Here is a 20,504-nt window from a genome sequence, read left to right as displayed (position 1 = left end):
TTGGTTAAATTCAAGAACTATCCCGCATTGGATTCGAAGTGGATGGAGGAGGAGGACCTGGCAGATACTCCTCAGATTGTGAATCTTTACCTTGAAGCATTCGGTTTAGCATAGCCTACTCCAATAGAACCCCGATTTCAGCTTGGGCGGAACTCCACCAGCAGACAGATGGGCAATCTGAGATAGTAAATTCAGTCGTACTGGATTTATTGAAGTCTTACATCTCGGATCAAAAGACTCAATGGCAAAGGTTTTTACCTTTGGTGGAATTTGCCTACAATAACACGATTCACTCTTCGACGGGGAAGGCGCCATTTGAGATTATTGAAGGTGCTCCGAAGGTTCCACCCTTCTTAAGCACGAAAGATAAGATCTTTGAAGCCAACTAGTACACGAGGGACTTGAACATTGCTTTTGCCAAGGTCCAGGAGGCTTTAGAGAAATCTAAGAAAAACACAAAAAGGGAGTAGATCGACACCGTCACGATTTAAAATTAAAGGAGAACGATTCTTACGTTTTGAGAAGGCACGCCTAAGAAAGAAAAAGCGAAAGGAGCGGCTTTTTCCAAAGCTTAGCATGAGATACTATGGACCTTTCCAGATAAAATAAAAGATAAATGATGTCTCCTTTAGACTGAAGCTGCCTGATACTTGGAGAATTCACAATGCTTTTCATGTGAGTCTCTTGAAGCCTTTTAAAGGCGATGAGCCCAATGATGGGGAGCCAAATGAGCAACCGGAAGTGGAGGAAAGCGAGGAGATACTCGTTCCAGAACAAATACAGGCACATGAAGATAGAAAGATTAAAGGTAAAGTGATTAGGTGGTTCTTGGTTAAATTCAAGAACTATCCTACATTGGATGCAAAGTGGATGGAGGAGGAGGACCTAGCAGATACTCCTCAGATTGTGAAACTTTGCCTTGAAGCATTCGGTTTAGCATAGTCTACTCCGATAGAACCCCGATTTTAGCATAGGCGAATCTAGTGCGGTGGGTGAAGACGGTTGGCGCGTCACCATGTGGGAACGTGTTCTTAGAAGATGGGTAGTGAATCACTTAGTAATTACTAGAGTAATTACTACGGTAAACCCGAAGCATATAAATAGGGCCCATTACTTTGATATCGGGTTGGCAATTGTTATCACTTGTATTAGCGCTTTGAGCTATAATTGCACTTGAGCATCAGTGACAGTATTGTCGGCTATACTTTCTCTCTCTGTAATCATATTCACTGTAATCTCAATCATGATATATATATATTCCAGTGATACTCACTTCTCAACAGTCTTCTGAATCTGAATCTGAACTTTATTCCAGTCTCTAAGTCTGATTCTCATTTCAGTATTCATATTTCAGTCTAGTCACTGATTTCTGTCTAGTCTGCTGTCTGAACTCTTCCTACTCTAAGTAGCTGAAATCCTTCAACACTGGAATTAGCTGTCTCAAGAGATCAGCTCCAATTCCATTTTGGCGATCACGGTGGCTAGAGCTGAAGCTCGTTGACTGAAAGACTCTTCTCCCAGTTGAAGTTTTCAACAAATGGCACCAAAATCCAATCGTGGCCGGAAATCTACCAATCGTGTGGACCCCATTCCTGAGGAGTCAGGAAGAGAGTCTGACCCCAAGCAAGAGAAAATGACTGACACTAAGGCTCAGGAGGAGCATAGTCAGGCTGATGAGACGCAGGACTCACAGCACTCCAATCATTCTCGACGCAGACGGCAAAACGGGAAGCACGAAAGGCAAAGAGTTCCAAGAGTTCTCAGTCTCGCCAGAAAGATGAGCATATCAAAGGCAGAAAGGGAAGTCACCGAACTTCTAGTAGACAAAACAGAGAGAATACTGATACCGAGACAGAGACAGAGATTGACTGGGATGCTGACACTGACAATTGCAAGAAGGTTCCCAAGCGTCAGTCTGAAGCCAAGAAGAGAACTGGCGGGATTAACAGTAATCGAAATGATTACACCGCTTCCCTGAAGATTTCCTTTCCCATGTTGAAAGGAGGGAAAAAGGATGATCCTGATGTTCACATACAAGCTTTTGAGCAGTATGCTGAACTAAAAAACATTGATGAAGATGATTGGGGGGAATACTTTCCACAAACCTTGGAGGAAGCAGCAAGGAAATGGTATTACCATTACCCTGCATGCCAACTGAGATCATATAATAAATTACTTAAGGCCTTCAGGTTGGAATATTCCGACAATCGAGGGGATGAGGATATTCTCTGTGAAGTATATCAGATCAAACAGAGGAATTTGTCAGTCCACAACTATGTCCAAAAGATCAAAGAACTGACCAGACAGTTGCAAGAACCACCGTCTGAGAAGAGATTAAGGGCATGGTTTCTGAATGGGTTCAGAAGCAAGAAGCTGAGAGAACAAGAAGTACCAGCCCCTACAAAGAAATCCAACGACCTGGTCCAGCGAGCATTAAAACTGGAACAACAGGCTAAGAAAGAAAAGAGCCACAAGAAGCGAAGGACCAGTAGCAGTAGTTCGGCTACTGAAGCAACCGATTCTAGTGAAACATCCAGCAGCTCCGATAATCGGACAAAGGAAAAATCAAAGAAAGGATCATGGACCAAGAGAATTGAAGAAATGGCTAGGCAAATTGCAGAGATTAGCCACACAAGACAGCCGGTCCGGAAGATGGAGACTTGGTGTTCAAGATGTAAATCCAAGGACCACATCTCCACGGAATGCCCACAATGTACCTACTGCAAGGCCTTCGGTCACCTATGGAATAATTGTGGCATCCGAATTCATCATTTTAAGAAAGGAAAGGATCTATCAGTGGTTGCCTACACTGAACCAGTGAAGGCAGAGCCAATCAAAGTAGCCCAAGAAGAAAGACCAGGTACCAGTGGTACTGGTCAAGGACGAGACAGATACCAACCAAGAATGGGAAGAGGAAGAGGAAGAGGCAACTTCCAGACCAGAAGCATGAATTGCTACACCTGTGAGAAGTATGGTCATTTTGCAACCCAATGTCCAGATGCACCAGTAACGACTGCTACTGAGGCTAAGGCACCAGAGCCAGTCCCAATCAGAGTAGTTACCAGGAGCAAGGAAGTAATCATTGAAGAAATTCCAGACATTTCAGAAGTACCAGCTAATCCTAACACCAGCAAGTGGGCCCAGCAAAGGGAAGTTTGGAAGGCCAAAGGTAAAGAAAAGGTGGTAGATGAGTGGCAAGAGCAACGGGAACTAGCAGCTAAAATCACAGAGGATTTAGCTAAGAAGCTGCCAGAGCAGCCGGAAAGTTCCAAGGCTAGGGTCATTCAGAAGATACCAGCCCAATCGACTGATAAAGATCAGTCAGTACCGGCCATGACAGAGACCATGCTGGCTGTAGTACACGGACTAGCTGATGAAATGGGAGTGGAAGAGTGTGAAGACACTAGTTCTTCAAGTTCTGACAATCAGTCTGACCAGGAGCGAGAGGAAATTCATGTGAAAATTTGTGAGAGAATCCCGAAGCTGACTGTAGAACTGGAGGATATAAGAAAGACCTTACCAGAGGTGGCCAACTTTATCAGACAACGCAGGAAGACTGAGGCAGAGGCCAGAACGGTGGACCTGAAGGCTGTCCGGGATGATGAAGTTCCACTTATTCAGGTAGATTACAAGATCAGGAAGCAGTGGGAACCTCTCTCAAGCGTCGTACTGGATGGAGGAGCAGGAGTCGATATATTGGGAGCCCATCTTCAGCAAAGAATGGGTATCACTAACATGAAACCAACACCATTCAAAGTAAGAATGGCAGATCATCGAGTCGTACAAGCAACGGGCATGATTGAAAACATGCAGATAAGAGTGGGGAGGGAAAAATTCAAAACTAGTTTCCTAGTTTTGGATGTCCAGGGAGCATATGGAATGCTATTAGGCCGCCCATGGTTAAGAACAGCACATGCTGTTCATGACTACGCCAACCAAACCTTAATCACAGAAGGGGCCAGTGGCAAAATCAAAATCCAAACCAACAACACCAGGAGATGGAAAAAGGAACTGAGGCCGAAGGAGTTCTGTTAGAAATACCGAGCTAAGAAAATTGAGCGAATGCTAGCAGCAATGAACATCTTTCCTTTGGCAGAAATTGATTTGAATGCAATCTTAATAAACAAAGAACAAGCTGACAAGCAAAAAAGACAATTCCCTGATCAGTTTACTGAAGTCAATACAGGGGAAAGAACCGTTCAGCTAACTGGAAGAATGGAGGAACCAACGGATACTGGCAAAATAGAAGCATCAGTATGTTCTGAAGAGGATCCACTAAATCAGAATAATGATTCAGAGATGAATGGACCTTCTTGGGACTACGCTGAAGATTCGACCAAACGAAAAGGAGGAGGATCAAATTGGTTGCTTCCAGATGATCAAGAAGTGCAGGAGTGGAACCTGGGATCAGAGGAAAATCCCAGAATGATCAAAGTCAACAAGCACCTGAAACCGGCAATGAAGGAAAAGACAAGGAAAATGTTCCAGAACTATAAAGATGTATTTGCCTGGGAATATACAGATTTGAAGGGAGTAGATCCTGAAGTCTGTCAGCACCGAATACCATTGAAACCAGAAGCTAGGCCACTCAGATTGCAAAGATACCGGATGAACCCCAACTATGCAAAGAAGGTCAAGGAGGGGAATGATAATCTTCTCAAGGCTGGGTTCATTACGGAGGTAGCAAGTAGTGATTGGTTATTTCCAATAGTCGTCGTTCCTAAGAAGAATGGGAAATTAAGGGTTTGTGTCGACTATAGGAAACTAAATGCCCAGACCATTAAGGATCCGTTTCCCTTACCTTTTACTGATATGTTGCTTGATGAGATCGCAGGATATGATATGTATAGCTTCATGGATGGTTATAGCGGCTATAACCAGTTACAGATTGGGCCAAGACCACTTTCTGAGTGGGGAGCATTCATGTATCTGGTGATGCCTTCTGACCTATGCAATGCACCAACTACTTTTCAGCGGTGTATGATGGAGATGTTTAATGAATTTCTTCATCGGTTCCTCGCCATTTTCATGGATGACTTCACTGTCTATTCAGCTGAGGAACAGCACCTTCTATTCCTAGAGATGGTTTTTAAACGCTATTAGGAGAAAAGGATTTGCTTGAATCCATTTAAATCAGTATTTCTGGTTTGGAAGGGATAGCTACTAGGATATGTGGTTTCCCGCAATGGAATAGAAATGGCCAATGACAAAATACAATGTGTCCAGCAAGCTAAAGCTCCTAGAATTGCTTCTGAGTTGAGTTCTTTCTTGGGGTATGTGAATTTTTATAGAAGATTTGTACACAAATTTGCTTCTCAAGCAGTACCACTATATGACCTTACAAAGAAGACCAGTAAGTTCAATTAGACTGCTGAATGTGAGGAGAGTTTCCAGAATTTGAAAAAGCCATTACAAGTAAACCAGTCCTCAGGCAGCCGAATTGGGATATTATTTTTCATGTACACGTAGATGCTTCAGGATTGGCAATGGGGGCAATATTAGCTCAGCCAAATGGCAGGACAGACTATCCGGTCTATTTTGCTAGTCGGAGATTCAGTCAGGCTGAACAAGGCTATACGACTACTGAAAGAGAAGCCCTCGAAATGGTTTTTAGCGCTACAATGTTCAGGCATTACCTATTGGGGAAGTTATTCCATTTTTATGTGGATCATCAAGCTCTTCTGTTTCTGATTAACAAAGTCATTATTCAAGGCAGGCCGATAAGATGGATGATGTTCCTTATGGAATTTGAGTTCAGAATTTTCTATAAGCCTGGCCGAAACCACTGTGGAGCTGACTTCCTTTCCAGAAGTACAGAAGGATATTCAGAATCACCTCTGAGAGATGAACCAGTGGATGCTGATTTATTTCAATTAGAAGCAGAAGAATCAGTGGATCCTGAATGGTATGATATTTATCAATTCCTTTTCCAAGGTGCCTTTCCAGAAGATTGGAAACAGAATCAGAAGAAGGCTCTGATCATAAAAAGCCTGAAATTTACCATCATTGGGGGAGTACTTTATCGATTGGGTGTGGATGGTATACTTCGGAGATGTGTTCCAATGGAGGGAAGAATGCAAGTTATCTCAGAGGCACATAATGGAGAGTCTGGTGGACACTTTTCCAACGAAGTAACCTACAAGAAGATTCTGCAAGCAGGTCTATGGTGGCAAATAATGATTGCTGATGTCAGAAGCTTTTGTAAAACTTGTGATATATGCCAGAGAATAGGCTGACCAACAGCTGCAGACATAACTCCCTTAATGCCAATACAACCATTGGGAGTATTCATGAAATGGGGATTGGATTTTATGGGACCTTTTAAGAAGGTGACTCCCAGGAAGAACAAGTACATCGTGATGGCTACTTGTTATGTTACCAAGTGGGTTGAAGCTAAGGCTCTTCCTGACAACACAGCCAAGTCAACTGCAAGATTTCTGTTTGAGAATATTGTCTGCCGATATGGATGTCCAGTGGAAATTGTGACCGATCAAGGGACACATTTCATCAATGATACTATGGAAATCCTATTGGATATGCTTTCAGTCAAGCATCGGAAATCTACTCCTTACTATCCCAGATGCAATGGACAGGCTGAAAGTAGCAATAAGACAATTAAGACTATTCTCACTAAGGTGGTATAAAAGAAACCAGACCAGTGGGATTTGAAGCTTCAGACTGCTCTCTGGGCTTATAGGACAGCTTATAAGGTAACTATTGGAATGACACCATTCAGAATGGTGTATGGAACTGAAGCTGTGGTTCCTATGGAGTTTATAAGCCCTAGTCTGAGAATGGCTGTAAAGTATGGACTAGACTTCAACCATAATCTTAAGAAACGACTGGATGAACTAATGCAGTTAGATGAACTCAGGCAAAGAGCTATATTGGAACAGGAAATTGTTCAACAAAGAAGGAAGCACTGGCATGATCGCCAAATTAAAGTCTGAGAATTCCAGAAAGGAGACTTAGTGCTTCTATATCAGTTAAGACTGGGTCCAAAGAAGCCGAATTTGAAGATTGCCTGGGCAGGACCTTTTGAGGTTGATTGGGTCTTCTCCAATGGCACGGTCAAATTAAAAGACAAATCGGGACTAATGTTGCCGGAGTATATAATGGAGCAAAGATCAAACTTTATTACTCAGAGACCAGAGAAACTGGGTTAGAAGAAGTCACTAAGGAACTGAAGGTTGTTGATCAAGAGAGCAAGAGATCAAGAACCACTTTCTCATCAGCATTGAGTATCCATTCTGGAACTCGTTCCAACAGCTGAACTGTACTGGGATGCGGAGGTAGTCTACAGGCTTCTTTATCATGGAAAGCCGCAGATTTCCAATGTTCCACCATTTCCCTGGCTCCCACATATAATCTTCGGAACCTTTCTAAATCAGTCCATAGAGCATCATCCTCCAGATACTGTCTGGTGATGGAGGCTTGTTGATGTCTCAGCTGCTTATTCAAGGTAATGAGCTGCAGTGAATGCTGATGATCATTCACTGGTCCTTCATCCTTAACCTTCATTTTCCCTTTAGCCTCTCTGCTATGATGGGACTGATTAGTTGGATTATCTCCAGTGTTACTGGGCTGCTGTTCTTCAGTCTGCTGATGAGCCGACTGTTGTTCTGTTTCCTGTCTTTCCTGCTGTTCCTCAGTCTAGTCTGGTTGGTCTGGCTGTGACTGGCCTCCTTCATCTGGCCCTGTCCCACCAGTACCAGGTCCTGGGGGTGGAGATGGTGGTGAGGCATCATCATCATCCTGTGTATGCCCGGCTTCTTGATTATCCTCCTCCTTATCAGCTTCATCTTCTTCTTCTTCGTCCTCCTCTGGGGATGTCTGCTGCTCAATATAATCCATGATGGCTTGGTTCATCAGAGCATTGTTGAACTCACTCACCTTGTCCTGCAAATCACTTTGCAGACTTTCCATCAAGGACTTTAAATTTTCTAAATCAAAAACAGCATTGCCTACGGGTTTCAAAATTTCAGACAAGCTATTGTAGATGTATCTGTCCGTCAGCGAACGCTTCAGAGCTGTATGGTGTAATAGCAGCTTTCTAAATTCTGCCCGCTTCGTTCTGAGCCCCATTTCAGCTCGCTCGGCAGCTCTCGATGCTTCATTCCTTTGATTCTTTATGATCATAATTTCAGATTCAGCTTTAGCTAACTTTTTGTTCAACAACTCCTGAGCTCTTTCTGATTGAGCTTCCAATACCCTGTGCTGTATGTTCTGCACTTCCTGGGCTTTCTGGAGTGTGGCAATCTGATGATGTGCTTCTGCCAAGTCAGCTTTAAGCTTTTTAACTTCATCTTCTGATCCTGCAGCCTCCACCAATTGTCCCATACAGCTGACAATGGTATTCCAAGAGGACTGTATCAGTACTGAACATCTGTCTTTGACCGTTGTTGGATCAGAATCAATTGGTTCATATATTGCCACAGGAGCTGCATAAGGTAGAGATGCATAATAAGTTTTGGTGAGTAAAAGATGCCCTCTTAATTTCTAAGTTTGCATTTGCTGTAACTTATCCTTTTTAACCAGTTGCAGAGGGTTTTGAGAAATGATAGGAACTGTTTCAGACATAGTTGAGGACGCTGGACCTTTCCCCTTATCCAATTGATTCTTGCCTTTGTCCCCTGACTGGTCTGGTACCTTTGCCTCAGTGACTGGCTTTACCTGATCTTTCCCAGTAGCACCAACTAACTGATCAGGCATAGTTTGCTGAACAATATGCTGCTCCGTTTTACTTCTCTCAGCTTTCTCAGTGCTCACTGCCTTAACCTGGCTTTCTATTCGCTTCAGAAACTCACTGCTTTTTGTCAGTGTAATTCTTGGCTTCTTTGAACTGCCAGCTTCCTCTGCACTGGCTTTCCTTTTCAGGTCATTGGAAATCGTTTGACTGTCCGTTTCCTCGTCGTCTGAGGACAGTTCAATTTTCTTAGGTTCAGAAATAGGCTGCTCACTCCAAGCCAACTTTACCTGCTCATTAACATCTGCAGCAGTAGCCCAATACAGAAATTGCCAGACATACCATGCCTTGAAAACAGTTTGAGATTTCAACTTGGCAGTCTGTTGAAGTACATTATGCGAGAGTATTTGACACAAGTTGATATGGACTTGTGGATCCAATATCTTGGCCAACAGCATAGCAAATAATTTTTCTGACACATAAGTTGGGTTATTCTTAAGACTGACTGCTTCGGCTACAAACCTGTAAGCAGCGGAGGCTTCCAGTCCTGCTACTGGAACTCCTTGAGCACTTGCCTTGCGCTTCTTTCGAGCTGCTTCATCCTCCTTTAGAGCAATACTTATTTGCTGCGCAGTTGCCACCGATGGTTTAGGCTCATTGGGCATCCGAAATGCAAATGCAATGGCTTCTGGTGTCACTGACACCCTCCTATTATTTATCATAGCACTGCTGTTTTCTACATCAAAGGAATCAAGAACTTGCTTGATGATCCCTGCATCAAAAGCAATCCTTGTCGCTTGCAATACAACTCGCAGATCCCAGAGTTGTAGCAGAGTCATTGCATGATCAGTAAAGACATATCGTTGGATTTTACTGTATGGAAGAACAGGAAGGCTTGCCTTTGCCTCTGCAATGATAGCCTGGGTTTCTTCAAGAGTTTCCTGCATCTTCTCTGAACGTTTCCTTCTACCCATACATTGTGAGGTCGACGAGGATGAAACAGGCGAAGGCGAAGAGGACTTACTTGTGTTAAAGCCGTTGCCTGGTGTCGCTGGTAAGGTTGTCTGACAGTCAGCTGTCTCGTCAGAGATTGAAGTTTGCGGCTGTAGTGAAGAAACCTCGGAGCTTGGCGATGGCGAATGGTTGACAGGAGGAAAACGCCGCACGGGAGATTTATGAGGAAAAATGCTAACTCTCCTGACTGTTATACGTGTTCGCGCCATAAAAGCTCCACCACTCGCCGCACCTAGACTTGTGTGCGCCGTTGCTGACGTGGCAAACATGCATTGGACAAGACTGCTACCCATCCTTGTAATAATTATCACTGGCATACCATTTGACCGTTGGCCACTTAAAATTTGGAAAATGTGTTCATACTGGTTCTGAACTGATTCCCACTCTGGCTGGACCATACTAGTACTGGTTCTTAAATCAGCCTGATCTGATTCTTCAGGTACTGGTTCTGAAGCTGGAACTGGTTGCACATGGAAAAGACCAAAAATATCTGATTCTGGAAACTCCTCCAATCTGATTCTCAAGAGATCAAGAGAAACTCTTGAAGAAACCCAGGCTATCGTTGCAGAGGGAAATGGTGGAACATTGGAAATCTGCAGCTTTCCATGATAAAGAAGCCTGCAGACTACCTCCGCATCCCAGTACAGTTCAGCTGTTGGAACGAGTTCCAAAATGGATACTCAATGCTGATGAGAAAGTGGTTCTTGATCTCTTGCTCTCTTGATCAACAACCTCCAGTTCCTTAGTGACTTCTTCTAACCCAGTTTCTCTGGTCTCTGAGTAATAAAGTTTGATCTGGGAGCCAGGGAAATGGTGGAACATTGGAAATCTGCGGCTTTCCATGATAAAGAAGCCTGCAGACTACCTCCGCATCCCAGTACAGTTCAGCTGTTGGAATGAGTTCCAGAATGGATACTCAATGCTGATGAGAAAGTGGTAAACCCGCACAGGCAAAGACAGTCTACTGCAGATTGTCACTCTTTAGCTCTAGAACTGGAACTTCTGCTGGGTAACAAACCAACTTACCGCTGCATGAAGGATGTTAGGGTCCAACTTAAGGATGTTCTGGTACAGCTACAAACTGCCAGAGGTGTTTTGGACCAGAGAGTGAAAGCTATCCTGGAGAACCAGACAGCCACTAGCAGAGGACCCCAAACGCGAATGTCAGTAGGAGCACAGGCAACTGCTCTTCGAACCCTATTTCAGCTAGTAAGAATTACTAGGAAGATGATGCAACAAGAGAACCAGACAGATCTGAATTTCTTGGAATTTGTGCCTGATTCACCAGTTCTCTTGTATGCTGTTCCAGCAAGAGAAACTGAGTTGCCAAGATTTTTTCCAGCGTTGTATCCTCAACATCAAGAACCAGTTGATTGACTCACATATTTCAAAATAACTGATGAGCTTAGGGATTGGTATGAGCGATCAACTGTGGAATGGAAGACTTGGCAGACATTGCTCAATGATGCTCTTCAAATCAATGACATCCACGCAATGAAGGAAGAGCTACACAGGATTTAGCTGTGTATGGGCCAGTGGAAGATTCAGGTCAGAGGATTGACTAATATTACTAATCAGCTACTACAGCTCACGGTCGAATCTTCCAAACTGCCTGAGAAAGACATTGCAGCAAACCCGGGTTTGGCACCGCAGTACAGGGAGATGGCTGAGATTCTTTTCGAAGCTCGCGTCAAAACCAATAAGCCTCTTCCCGAAGGATGGATCCATATTGCTTCGCATTGTCATAAACTGGCCAGAACCAGATTGAGCAAGGGAAAGCGTACACTCTATGATCCTGACACCAAAACCTATCATTCTCTCACACCTTATGAGGTAGAGATGACCACAGACCGGCGGGATCAGCTTGAGCAGGAGGCCATTTACCGACTAATTCAGAAGGAGAATGCTGATGCTGGGACTCAGCAGGCAGGGAGAGATGATAGAAAACCCAAGGAAAACCAAAAAGACGCAAAGTAGGCCATAAAATTGATTTTTGGTCCTAATTTTATCAAAATAACTCCAAACTCATTGAAACTTTGTAGGATTGTTGTTAAACACATCTACAAGCTATCTACAACCAAAAACCACCATTTTGACACAAAAGACATCATACGCGTATGATGTCTATTTGCACTTACAGAGCCAAAACTGCTCATTTGTCATCATACATCCATTATATATATCTAATACATGCTACATATGAAATTTGGAACCATTTGGTCAAGAGGATCACCCCATTAGCCCAATTGAGGGAAAATCCTTCACCTAAAGCCTATTTTTGGCCCAAATCCAACATACTCAAGTCCAAACCAAGATTTGAGTAGGAACAGTCCTTCACTAGTACATGGGGAGTCCACAGAACCAATCCCATGCAAAATTGATGAAAAAGACATCATACGCGTATGATGTCTCCAGAGCCATTTTTAGCCCAAAATCTATCCAAACTTCATAAATCCACTGAATAAGCCTATCTAAAGCCAAATCCAAGCTTATAGAGAAATTTGGTCCAAAAATTTAGCTCTGTTTTTGGGTATCCCTTGTATCTTTAAATAAGTGGGCAAGGCCTCACTTCTTAGAGCATTTGGACGCAGAGTCTGAGAGTGAGCACCTACCCACTCTCTTGTACTTTGAACACAGATCGATACAAAAAGAAATACCAAAAGGGGCGCCAATCTTTGGGGCCAATACCTCTTGGCACGGAACTACGCCGGGCCGTGTCAACCTAATTGTGGATTGTGAACTCTTTTGAAGTGAATCTCTGTTGTGTCGCGGTAGTTACTTGACTTGGGGTGTCCAAGTTTGTTACAGCATGGACTCCGATGTGCGCTAGGCCAGCTTCGCACTTCCTCTCATCAGCTGTACATAGAGATAGGGAGATACACTTCGACACCCCCAGAGGAGCGGATATGCGAGCTATGTGACATAGAGCCAGAAACGAAGGAACACTATATATGCCGATCCAGCAGTTTGCAGCAATTGGGGACTCATAGCCGGCTTCTCACATCCTCAAGTGCATCCTGTTCAAATGGGGCTCATGCCTTGTCATGGGTCACCAGGTGCAACGGAGGATGACACAAAACAGATTTTGGATTTTTTGAAACTCTGTAACAAAAATTGGTGAATACTAACTAGCAAGCTGAAAAAGAAGAAAGTGTTGAAGGCAGTAGCCAAGAAGGCATGGATGGAGAAGAAAAGCGACAACAGGAAAAAATACGTCCACTTCATGGTTTGGGCTAAGCTTGAATAAAAGGGGATTTGAAAAATTCATGGTCGGAGGAGCGGTTGGCAAGCAAGGGCTATGCGAGGGAGATCGGACCCTCCGGCTACCTATCTACCCAACCCACTCCAGAATTCCATCACTGAGTTTGAGCACCAGCATTTGGGAATCATAGGATTGTCACCAGGATTTATATATATCTGCAATGTTCAAAGATCAGTGATTAGGGATCAGCCCTCTGTATATATCCGCTTTCACTTAAGTGATTTTAATTACTTTCTTTATCTCAGCTACAAACTCCCACAACTAGGGACCCGGCGTCTTCCCGCCACTGCGCACAACTCTTCTTGGCATTTGTGGTGGACCCAACGCGAAAGAGCTGGGGTTGGAGTGATGATAACTGCAGTAGGAGAAGATATTTTGGATCAGATTGAAGAAACTATGGCGTATGGGGTGGACAATGCCTCGACAGCCAAAGGAGAGATTATACAGATGCTTCAGCGCAAGGTCAGGTAGCAAGACTAGAAGAAGAATGGATTGAAACAACAGTGGAAATCGCTCTGCAGTTTGTGTATAATGAGAAGAAATTATTCGATGGATATGATATTGTTGGTTATCTCCAGGTTTATGTGCAAGAGATGGAATTACTGATACCTGAAATTAATGGTCGCGTTCGAGAGATTCAAGAAAAACATAGACAAAGCTGGGATGATTTTCAAGCAGTTATCGAACATGAGTATTCGAATCAGATTTTGGACCAAGATCTCCAGTTGCAATCACATGAATTGAGGAGCTATTCCAATGTCTTGGAGAAGAGTGATGCTACCATACCATATGATGGAGTCTATGAGCCAAAATGGCTTGCAAAGCCAGGTTCAGGAGGGTATGCAAAACGTGTATCTGAGGTTGATGTGCAGTTTATAAAGTTTTTGGACAATGAGATGGATGCATGTCAGTCGCCTATTGATGCAAGAAAAATCAATGTGGGTTGAAAAGTAAAGAAGACGCTTCTAATACCATTTGATCCAGGTGGTATAACACTAAATCTGGGTTTATTGCAAGCATGTCGTAGTCGAAGTGCAGTAGGACAGGATGTTGGGCATGATGAGGAGGTTCTCAATTTCTTTAAACAAATGCAACTTGAGAATGCTGGTCTAAATGCGGTTACATTTGATTATGTCCTGAAAGCCTGTAGGATGCTGGGGACAATAGAGGAAAGTCAAGAGTTTTTCGGCCCAAGTAACCAGGGAAGTCAACTCCCTTGTTACGTTTCTTCAATTGCTTCTCCTTTGACCCAAAAAGTTGGTTGACTCACTTGTCCTCGAGTTTATCTTCAGTACACATCGGTGGGACAAGAGGTTTCTTGATTGCCGATTTTATTGGCCAATGAGTATGCATTTCATCCATCCCCAGGAGGAGAACATCCTGCTAGTCCACACCCATTTCTCTAATCTCTTTAGTCCGGTAGAGAGCTCTAACCACGCCAAAATTGGAGCAAGAGAACAGATTCAAAATAGTCGAAAGCAGGTTATCCCTCCCCGCATAGCCAGGCAACTGGATTCTGACCTCACCATACAGGAAATCAGGAGGGCTATCAATGCTCTTAAAATAAAGAAAGCCCCAGGTATCGACGGGTTGCCGGCAGAATTTTACCACGCTTTCAAAGACACGATAGCACCAATCTTAAAGTTGGTATGGGATGAGGCAGTCAAATTCTTAGCTCTCCCAATCAGCATTAACACTAGTATTATCAAACTCCTTCATAAAAAAGGCCCTAAGGAACAGTTGGCCAATTGGAGGCCCCTCACCATGTTAACATCCTCTTATAGAGTGTTTGCGAAAGCCATTGCTAGTAGAATTACCCCGGCCTTGACAGAGTGGCTGCGCGCCGAGCAGAAGGGGTTTATCAAGGGAAGAAGGATCATGGAAGTAATTATCTACATGTGGGAGGGAATCAAACACGCTGAAGCTTCTGGCCAGGATTTTGTTTTCGTCAAAGTAGACTTCGATAAAGCCTATGACAGGTTGGAATGGTCGTTTATCATCCAGAGTCTGGTTATGATGGGGTTTGGCCCCATGATGATAAGGTTTGTCCTCACTCTCCTTGGAATGCACATGCTAGAGTTGCCCTCAATAACTCACTGTCAGACCCCTTCCCTCTATACCATTCAATGAGAGAAGGATGCCCCCTTGCCCCTCTCCTATTTGCTATCTCTGCAGACGCCCTCAACTGGTTAGTCAAAGCCAAAATGGCTAGTGGCAATCTCAAAGGTATTCTTTTACCTAATGGCCAGCAACAGTGTCTCTCACTATTCGCTGACGACACCAATGGTCTTCTCCAGAATGATAACCAGTCCTTAGCATCATTCTAGGAATACTTGGACTTCTTCTGCAAGGCCTCAGGTTCTCGAATCAATCACAACAAGACAAGTATTCGATCATCTCTCTCCCCCCTCCCAAACTGGATTGTCAGCCAAGGGTGCAAGATTCTGCAAGATGGAGTTATAATCCGATTGCTAGGCATTCCGTTTGGTTTCAGAGTAACGCTTGGACAGAGATGGCAATGGGTCCTTGAGAGATTCTCCACCAAGCTCAACAAATGGTTGGGGTTTCAAGCAAACATAGCAGGACGGTCTATAGTTATTAAGCATTTTCTATGTAGCTATGTGGTATTCTTCCTTTCTTGCTGGCGTCCCCCAGACTCCCACTTGAAGAGCATCATCAAAGTCTATCAAAACTTTTATGGTCAGGAAATCCCCCAAAGCAAGGAATGGCTAAGGTTCAGTGGAACATATGTTGCCTCCCAAAGGAGGAAGGGGGATTAGGCCTTACAAACATCACGGCTTGGGCGGACAAACTTGTTGTCAAATTAATCATCAGAGCTCTTGAGCAAAGGGAAGAAGAGTGGGCGGTTCTACTATTCAGAAACCTTCACAAGTTCAAAATCAGTAAAACGAATGGCTGGGAATACCTCCCTTGGGTCACCATCTTCTTTGGGGCAAATGAAATTCGTGCTAGCGGATCAGATCTCCTCAAGTAACTGTGGAACTCGTGGAACCGATACAGAAGTCACATTGAATTAACTGGGACTCCAAGTACAGTTTCCCTCTCAGAGGACTTGATTCTCTATGGTGGTCTCTCCCCCCTATTCTCCCTCTCAGCTTACAGCAATGCCGTACAGCAAGGAGAATTCACCGTAAAGGGCTTGTTAAATGGCAAGACTTGTGGCACAGTACCGAATGCAGGTGGCTCAATGATATAGAGCTAATCCACAAGGCTCGTCTGTAACAAACTAGGACACTCCAAGTCAAGAATCTACCGCGACAGCACCAAACAACCACTTCAAAACAGTCACAGTTCACAATTGATTCACACTGGCCCGGCGGAGTTCCGTGCCTAGAGTATTGGCCTCAAAGACTGGCGCCCCTTTCGGTCTTTCTTTTTGTATTAATCTGAGTTCAAAGTACAAGAGTGCGGGCAGGCGCTCACACTCAGACTCTGCGTCCACATGCTCTAAGTTGTGAGTGGCCTCCCCACTTATTTAAAGAGTACAAGGGATGCCAAAAGCAGAGCCCCAAAAGGTGAAAATCAAAAGCTCAAAAGCTTTGCAAAAATAAAGCAGTTTCTCTTTCTCTCTTCCTCTTGCTAAAATAAAGCAAAGAGGCTTTTCTCTTTCTCTCGCTCTTGCTTATTCAAATAAAGCAAAGAGATTCCCTCTCTCTCTCTCAACAATTGTGTAGCATGGCTCAAAAACTGTCAAAAAGCTGCCAGCACAATTCACGCTGCAAATCACGGAGATCTGTACAGCTGCCACGTGGCATTAGGGTTAGGGTTAGGGAAGAATTAGGGTTTCTGATTTTAGGGTTAGGGTTTCAATAGAATTAGGGTTTTTGATTTTTAGGGTTAGGGTTTCAATAGAGCGGGCAGCCACATCATCACTTTGTGACATCGTCTTCAACTGTGGGAACTGAATCTAGTTAAAACTAGGAGACCTAGCTTCCCCAATGCATCCGAATGGATGCTGTCCCTCGGTACTATTCCCTAGACTAAGGCCATCTATTGGCAGCAGGGGAGTATGTTCTCCCACCCACCTTCCCTGCCCCCTATTTTGCCTACCCCAATTCATGTTCTACTTAATGCTCGTTGGAATGTGTCTCTGGACAGGACGCAGTGGCACTTTAAGTTCAAGTCTATGTGGAATAGTGGAATACCAGCTAAACATTCAGTTCTGCTTTGGTTAATCTTGCATAAAGCTGTGTGGACAAGTAGTCGTATTTAGAAAGTAGGGTTAGGGCCGGGCTTGTGTGTCTACTGCCAAAGGGAAGTGGAGGATATCCCTCACCTGTTTATGAATTGTATTAAAATTCAAAGAATGTTGGCTCCGCTCTATTCTTCACTGGGCTTTTGCCCGAATTGGAAGCAGATGCTACTGGGAGACTCCGTCTCCACCTTTTCAGTTGTATGGAACAGAATTGGGGGTGAATTTTTATGGGTCATTTGGAAGGAGAGGAATAATAGGTTATTTGATGGCTCTTACCGGACTAAAAGTCTGAGAACTGTGTTTGCTACTCTTAATTTGCAGTCTATACCAAGCTAATTACAAGGTGCTGACCGAGTGTATGGGTCATATACTCAAACATAAACAAGCAACAAGAGGTGTTGCTTGATCGGTTATATACTCACCTTCAAAGGATGATTGACGAGTGCAGGAATGAAGGTGAAAAGCTGTACAGGCAAGGCTGCTCCAACACATCCAAAAAGTTCTGAATGATCTTCCTAGATGCTGAACATTATGATGTACATGAAATTAGCCTTGTAACTAGGTGGCACGACGGTCTATATTTTGAGATGGCTTTTGTATACGGTCATGACATGTTTTGTATACGAGCATATCATGTAATTTTGTTCTTCTAATATAATTCACAAGCGCCCCCCTTTTATGGAAAAAAAATTAATAAAAACAGCACACATAGAAAAGTGTGTCTCCATCATACAGTTGGAAAATCTAGCAAAAGTCCACATTTTCCCATGCCAAAAAGAGAATCCCAAGAGGAAAAATGAATTCATGCAGCAAGATGGGCGAAAGTGACTGCTAGGGGTGATGCTCACATGTGATGGAGAAGGTTATTGTTATTTGCAAAGGGGGTTAGGGCAACTACAAATTACCCACCTACGTGTGGGGGTACCTTATCCAGCAATTTGTATGCAGGTAGTGATACAACGCTTGATCTTAAAGATATCTTGGTCACCTTTGCTCGACCTAATCAAATGAGCTATTGCCCAAAATCATGCTTCTTTCCCTCCCCCTACTCTTTCTGTGTACACATGCAAGGAAAAAGGCCATTAGATAAACACCCCTAGGTATCTTGAATTGCAATTTTCCTGGAGGGAGCAAGCCCGAACACGTATAGTTTAATCCATTGTTAAAGCATATGCTATAAATGCCAAGAAGTAAATCTTACAAATAGAATTTCCAATTTCATGCAAAGAAAAAGAAAGAAATGTTAGCCTTCTTGCCTGTCTACATTTGCGCTGCAATTCTCGATAGCATCTGCACAGCGAGGCCCTGAGAAGCACTCATAACACTCACATGAAATCGCCTCTTCAGTACCTCCATCGAAGCTATTCTTGTCCGTCACAGGAACTGTGTCTGTGTAGAGTTCTCCATTACCGCTACAATCAAAGAGGGCCACTGCTTCTGCGGCATCAGCGGCCCGTCTACTCCATCCAGCTATGGGAAAATTCTCATCAAGCACAGTCCCTGCCTCTCGTTCCTGAAGGCGTGTAAGCCCGGGTTCTTTGGCGAGCCTCCCCCAAAGCCAGCTTGAAGCAAAGAGGAAATTGAAAGAAACTGAGAAGATGAGAAAGGTGGCCGAAAAGAGCTGACGTCCGCCAGCTCTAGGCGGACTCGTAGCAGGCATTACGTGCGCGCGGGTGTGTGTGTGAGAGAGAGAGAGAGAGAGAGATTTCTGCTGGAGGAGCCGAGGGAAGGAGAAGTTGATTGACACGTCAGCGATGAGTAGGCTTTTAAGCAGGCGTGCCCGCGCAGCCCGGTACTGTCTTCAAAGGCTCTTTACCCTGCCCAACGTTTAGGCACTTAAAAGAAAATTTGTCCACCCATTGCGCAAATAAGAACAGCCAACAAGCCTCTGGGCAGCCATCATTTTTCAAGCGGGAAGTCAATTTCACCCTTAATGAGCTTCTTTGATTGGTTATGTTGTTGATGGCCAGCCAAGACCCCTCAACACTAAGTAACACCTATATTTAGGGGGAAGGGGGGGTCTCAGGACTAAGTGGCACGGGTATGGGAGGGTGGGATCTATGACGGGGGCATTGTGGACCGTAGATCTTAGTGGTGGCGCACAAGTAAATTAAGGTATCGTAGATCACTTTTTAAAATAAGGACTAAGTGGTACGGGCATGGGAGGGTGGGATTTACGACGGGAGCATTGTGGGCCGTAAATCTTAGTGGCAGCACCAAAAGTAAATTAGGGTATCTTAAATTACTTTTTAAAATAAAAAGTAATCTACGGTATCCTAATTTACTTTCGGCACCCGCTCGTAATTTACATGTTTTAAGTAGATTAGGGCCTCCACGTTTCACAATGCACACATGGCATAATGGTTAAGGTACGTGCCTCTCATGCGTGAGGTCCCGGGTTCAAACCCGACGCCCCAAAGTGGGGGTACCCTAGATTACTTTCGAAATGCAGGTACCCTAGATTACTTACCTGCATTTGGGATCTACGGCCCACAATGCCCCCGTCGTAGATCCCACCCCACCATGCCCGTGCCACTTAGTCCTAAGGAAGAGCCAAGACCTCTTGTTTGAAAAACAACTGAAAGGGTCACGACGGCTTTCAAAAACAATAAAAAAGTGATAAAATTGTTAGGTTGAATTAAACTAGTATCAGTGTTTGAAAAAGGATTGCCTCAGCTGAGTCGTGAGCCGATTGAAAATCAAGACTAGCTAGCTGCAAACCATGGTAAACGGAAGAAAAACCGATAAAATATGTGAGAAAGTCGTCCAAAAATTTTGCAAATCTCAATTAACTTTCCGGTTTTCTTCTTAGTGATGAGGAAGAAACTCGACTAGCAACGGCTTAATAAAAGAGACTTTCTCAAACGTTAACACTAACTGGAATCAAGCTATAAAATGCAAGAAATGTAAAGCCATCTGAAGTTGTAAATGAAAGGTGAAACAAAAAGAACTAATTAATATATGTGAATGTGTGTGTATATAATTTATTAGAATTATTCAAGGTCAAGCTTCACTTTAGCATTCTAAAACAATATAATGCAAAAAAAAGCACATGTGTGTATGTGTGTGCGTGTGTAAAACTTACTAAAATTATGCAAGGTGAAGCTTCACTTATAAAAAAAAACAAGTGAAAGGGTCACGACAACTTTCAAAAACAATTAGAAAGTGATAAAATTGCTAGGTTGAATTAAACCGGTATCAGTGTTTGGGAAAGAATTGCCTCAGCTTAGTCTTGAGCTGATTGAAAATCGAAACTAGTTAACTGCAAACCATGGTAAACGAAAGAAAAACCGACGAAATATGTGAAAAAGTCATCCCAAAATTTT

The 20,504-nt window shown here is 43.6% G+C and overlaps 1 protein-coding gene across 1 annotated transcript in view; it reads right to left on the bottom strand.

Annotated features, from left to right (window-relative positions):
• LOC147434049 (tryptophan aminotransferase-related protein 3-like) overlaps nt 1-18,952 on the bottom strand; it is a 32,290-nt gene extending 13,338 nt beyond the window's left edge. The window contains exon 1 of the mRNA XM_086490662.1: nt 18,435-18,952. Within this exon, the coding sequence (XP_086346788.1) occupies nt 18,435-18,838 (404 nt within the window). The 5' untranslated portion in view covers nt 18,839-18,952. The remainder of the gene's footprint in view (nt 1-18,434) is intronic.
• Between the last annotated feature and the right edge of the window lie 1,552 nt (nt 18,953-20,504).

The sequence above is a fragment of the Adiantum capillus-veneris genome, chromosome 19 (genome assembly GCF_014529385.1).
Source record: "Adiantum capillus-veneris isolate H3 chromosome 19, ASM1452938v2, whole genome shotgun sequence".
NCBI classification, from domain to species: domain Eukaryota; kingdom Viridiplantae; phylum Streptophyta; class Polypodiopsida; order Polypodiales; family Pteridaceae; genus Adiantum; species Adiantum capillus-veneris.
This window is presented reverse-complemented; position numbering and strand designations above follow the sequence as displayed.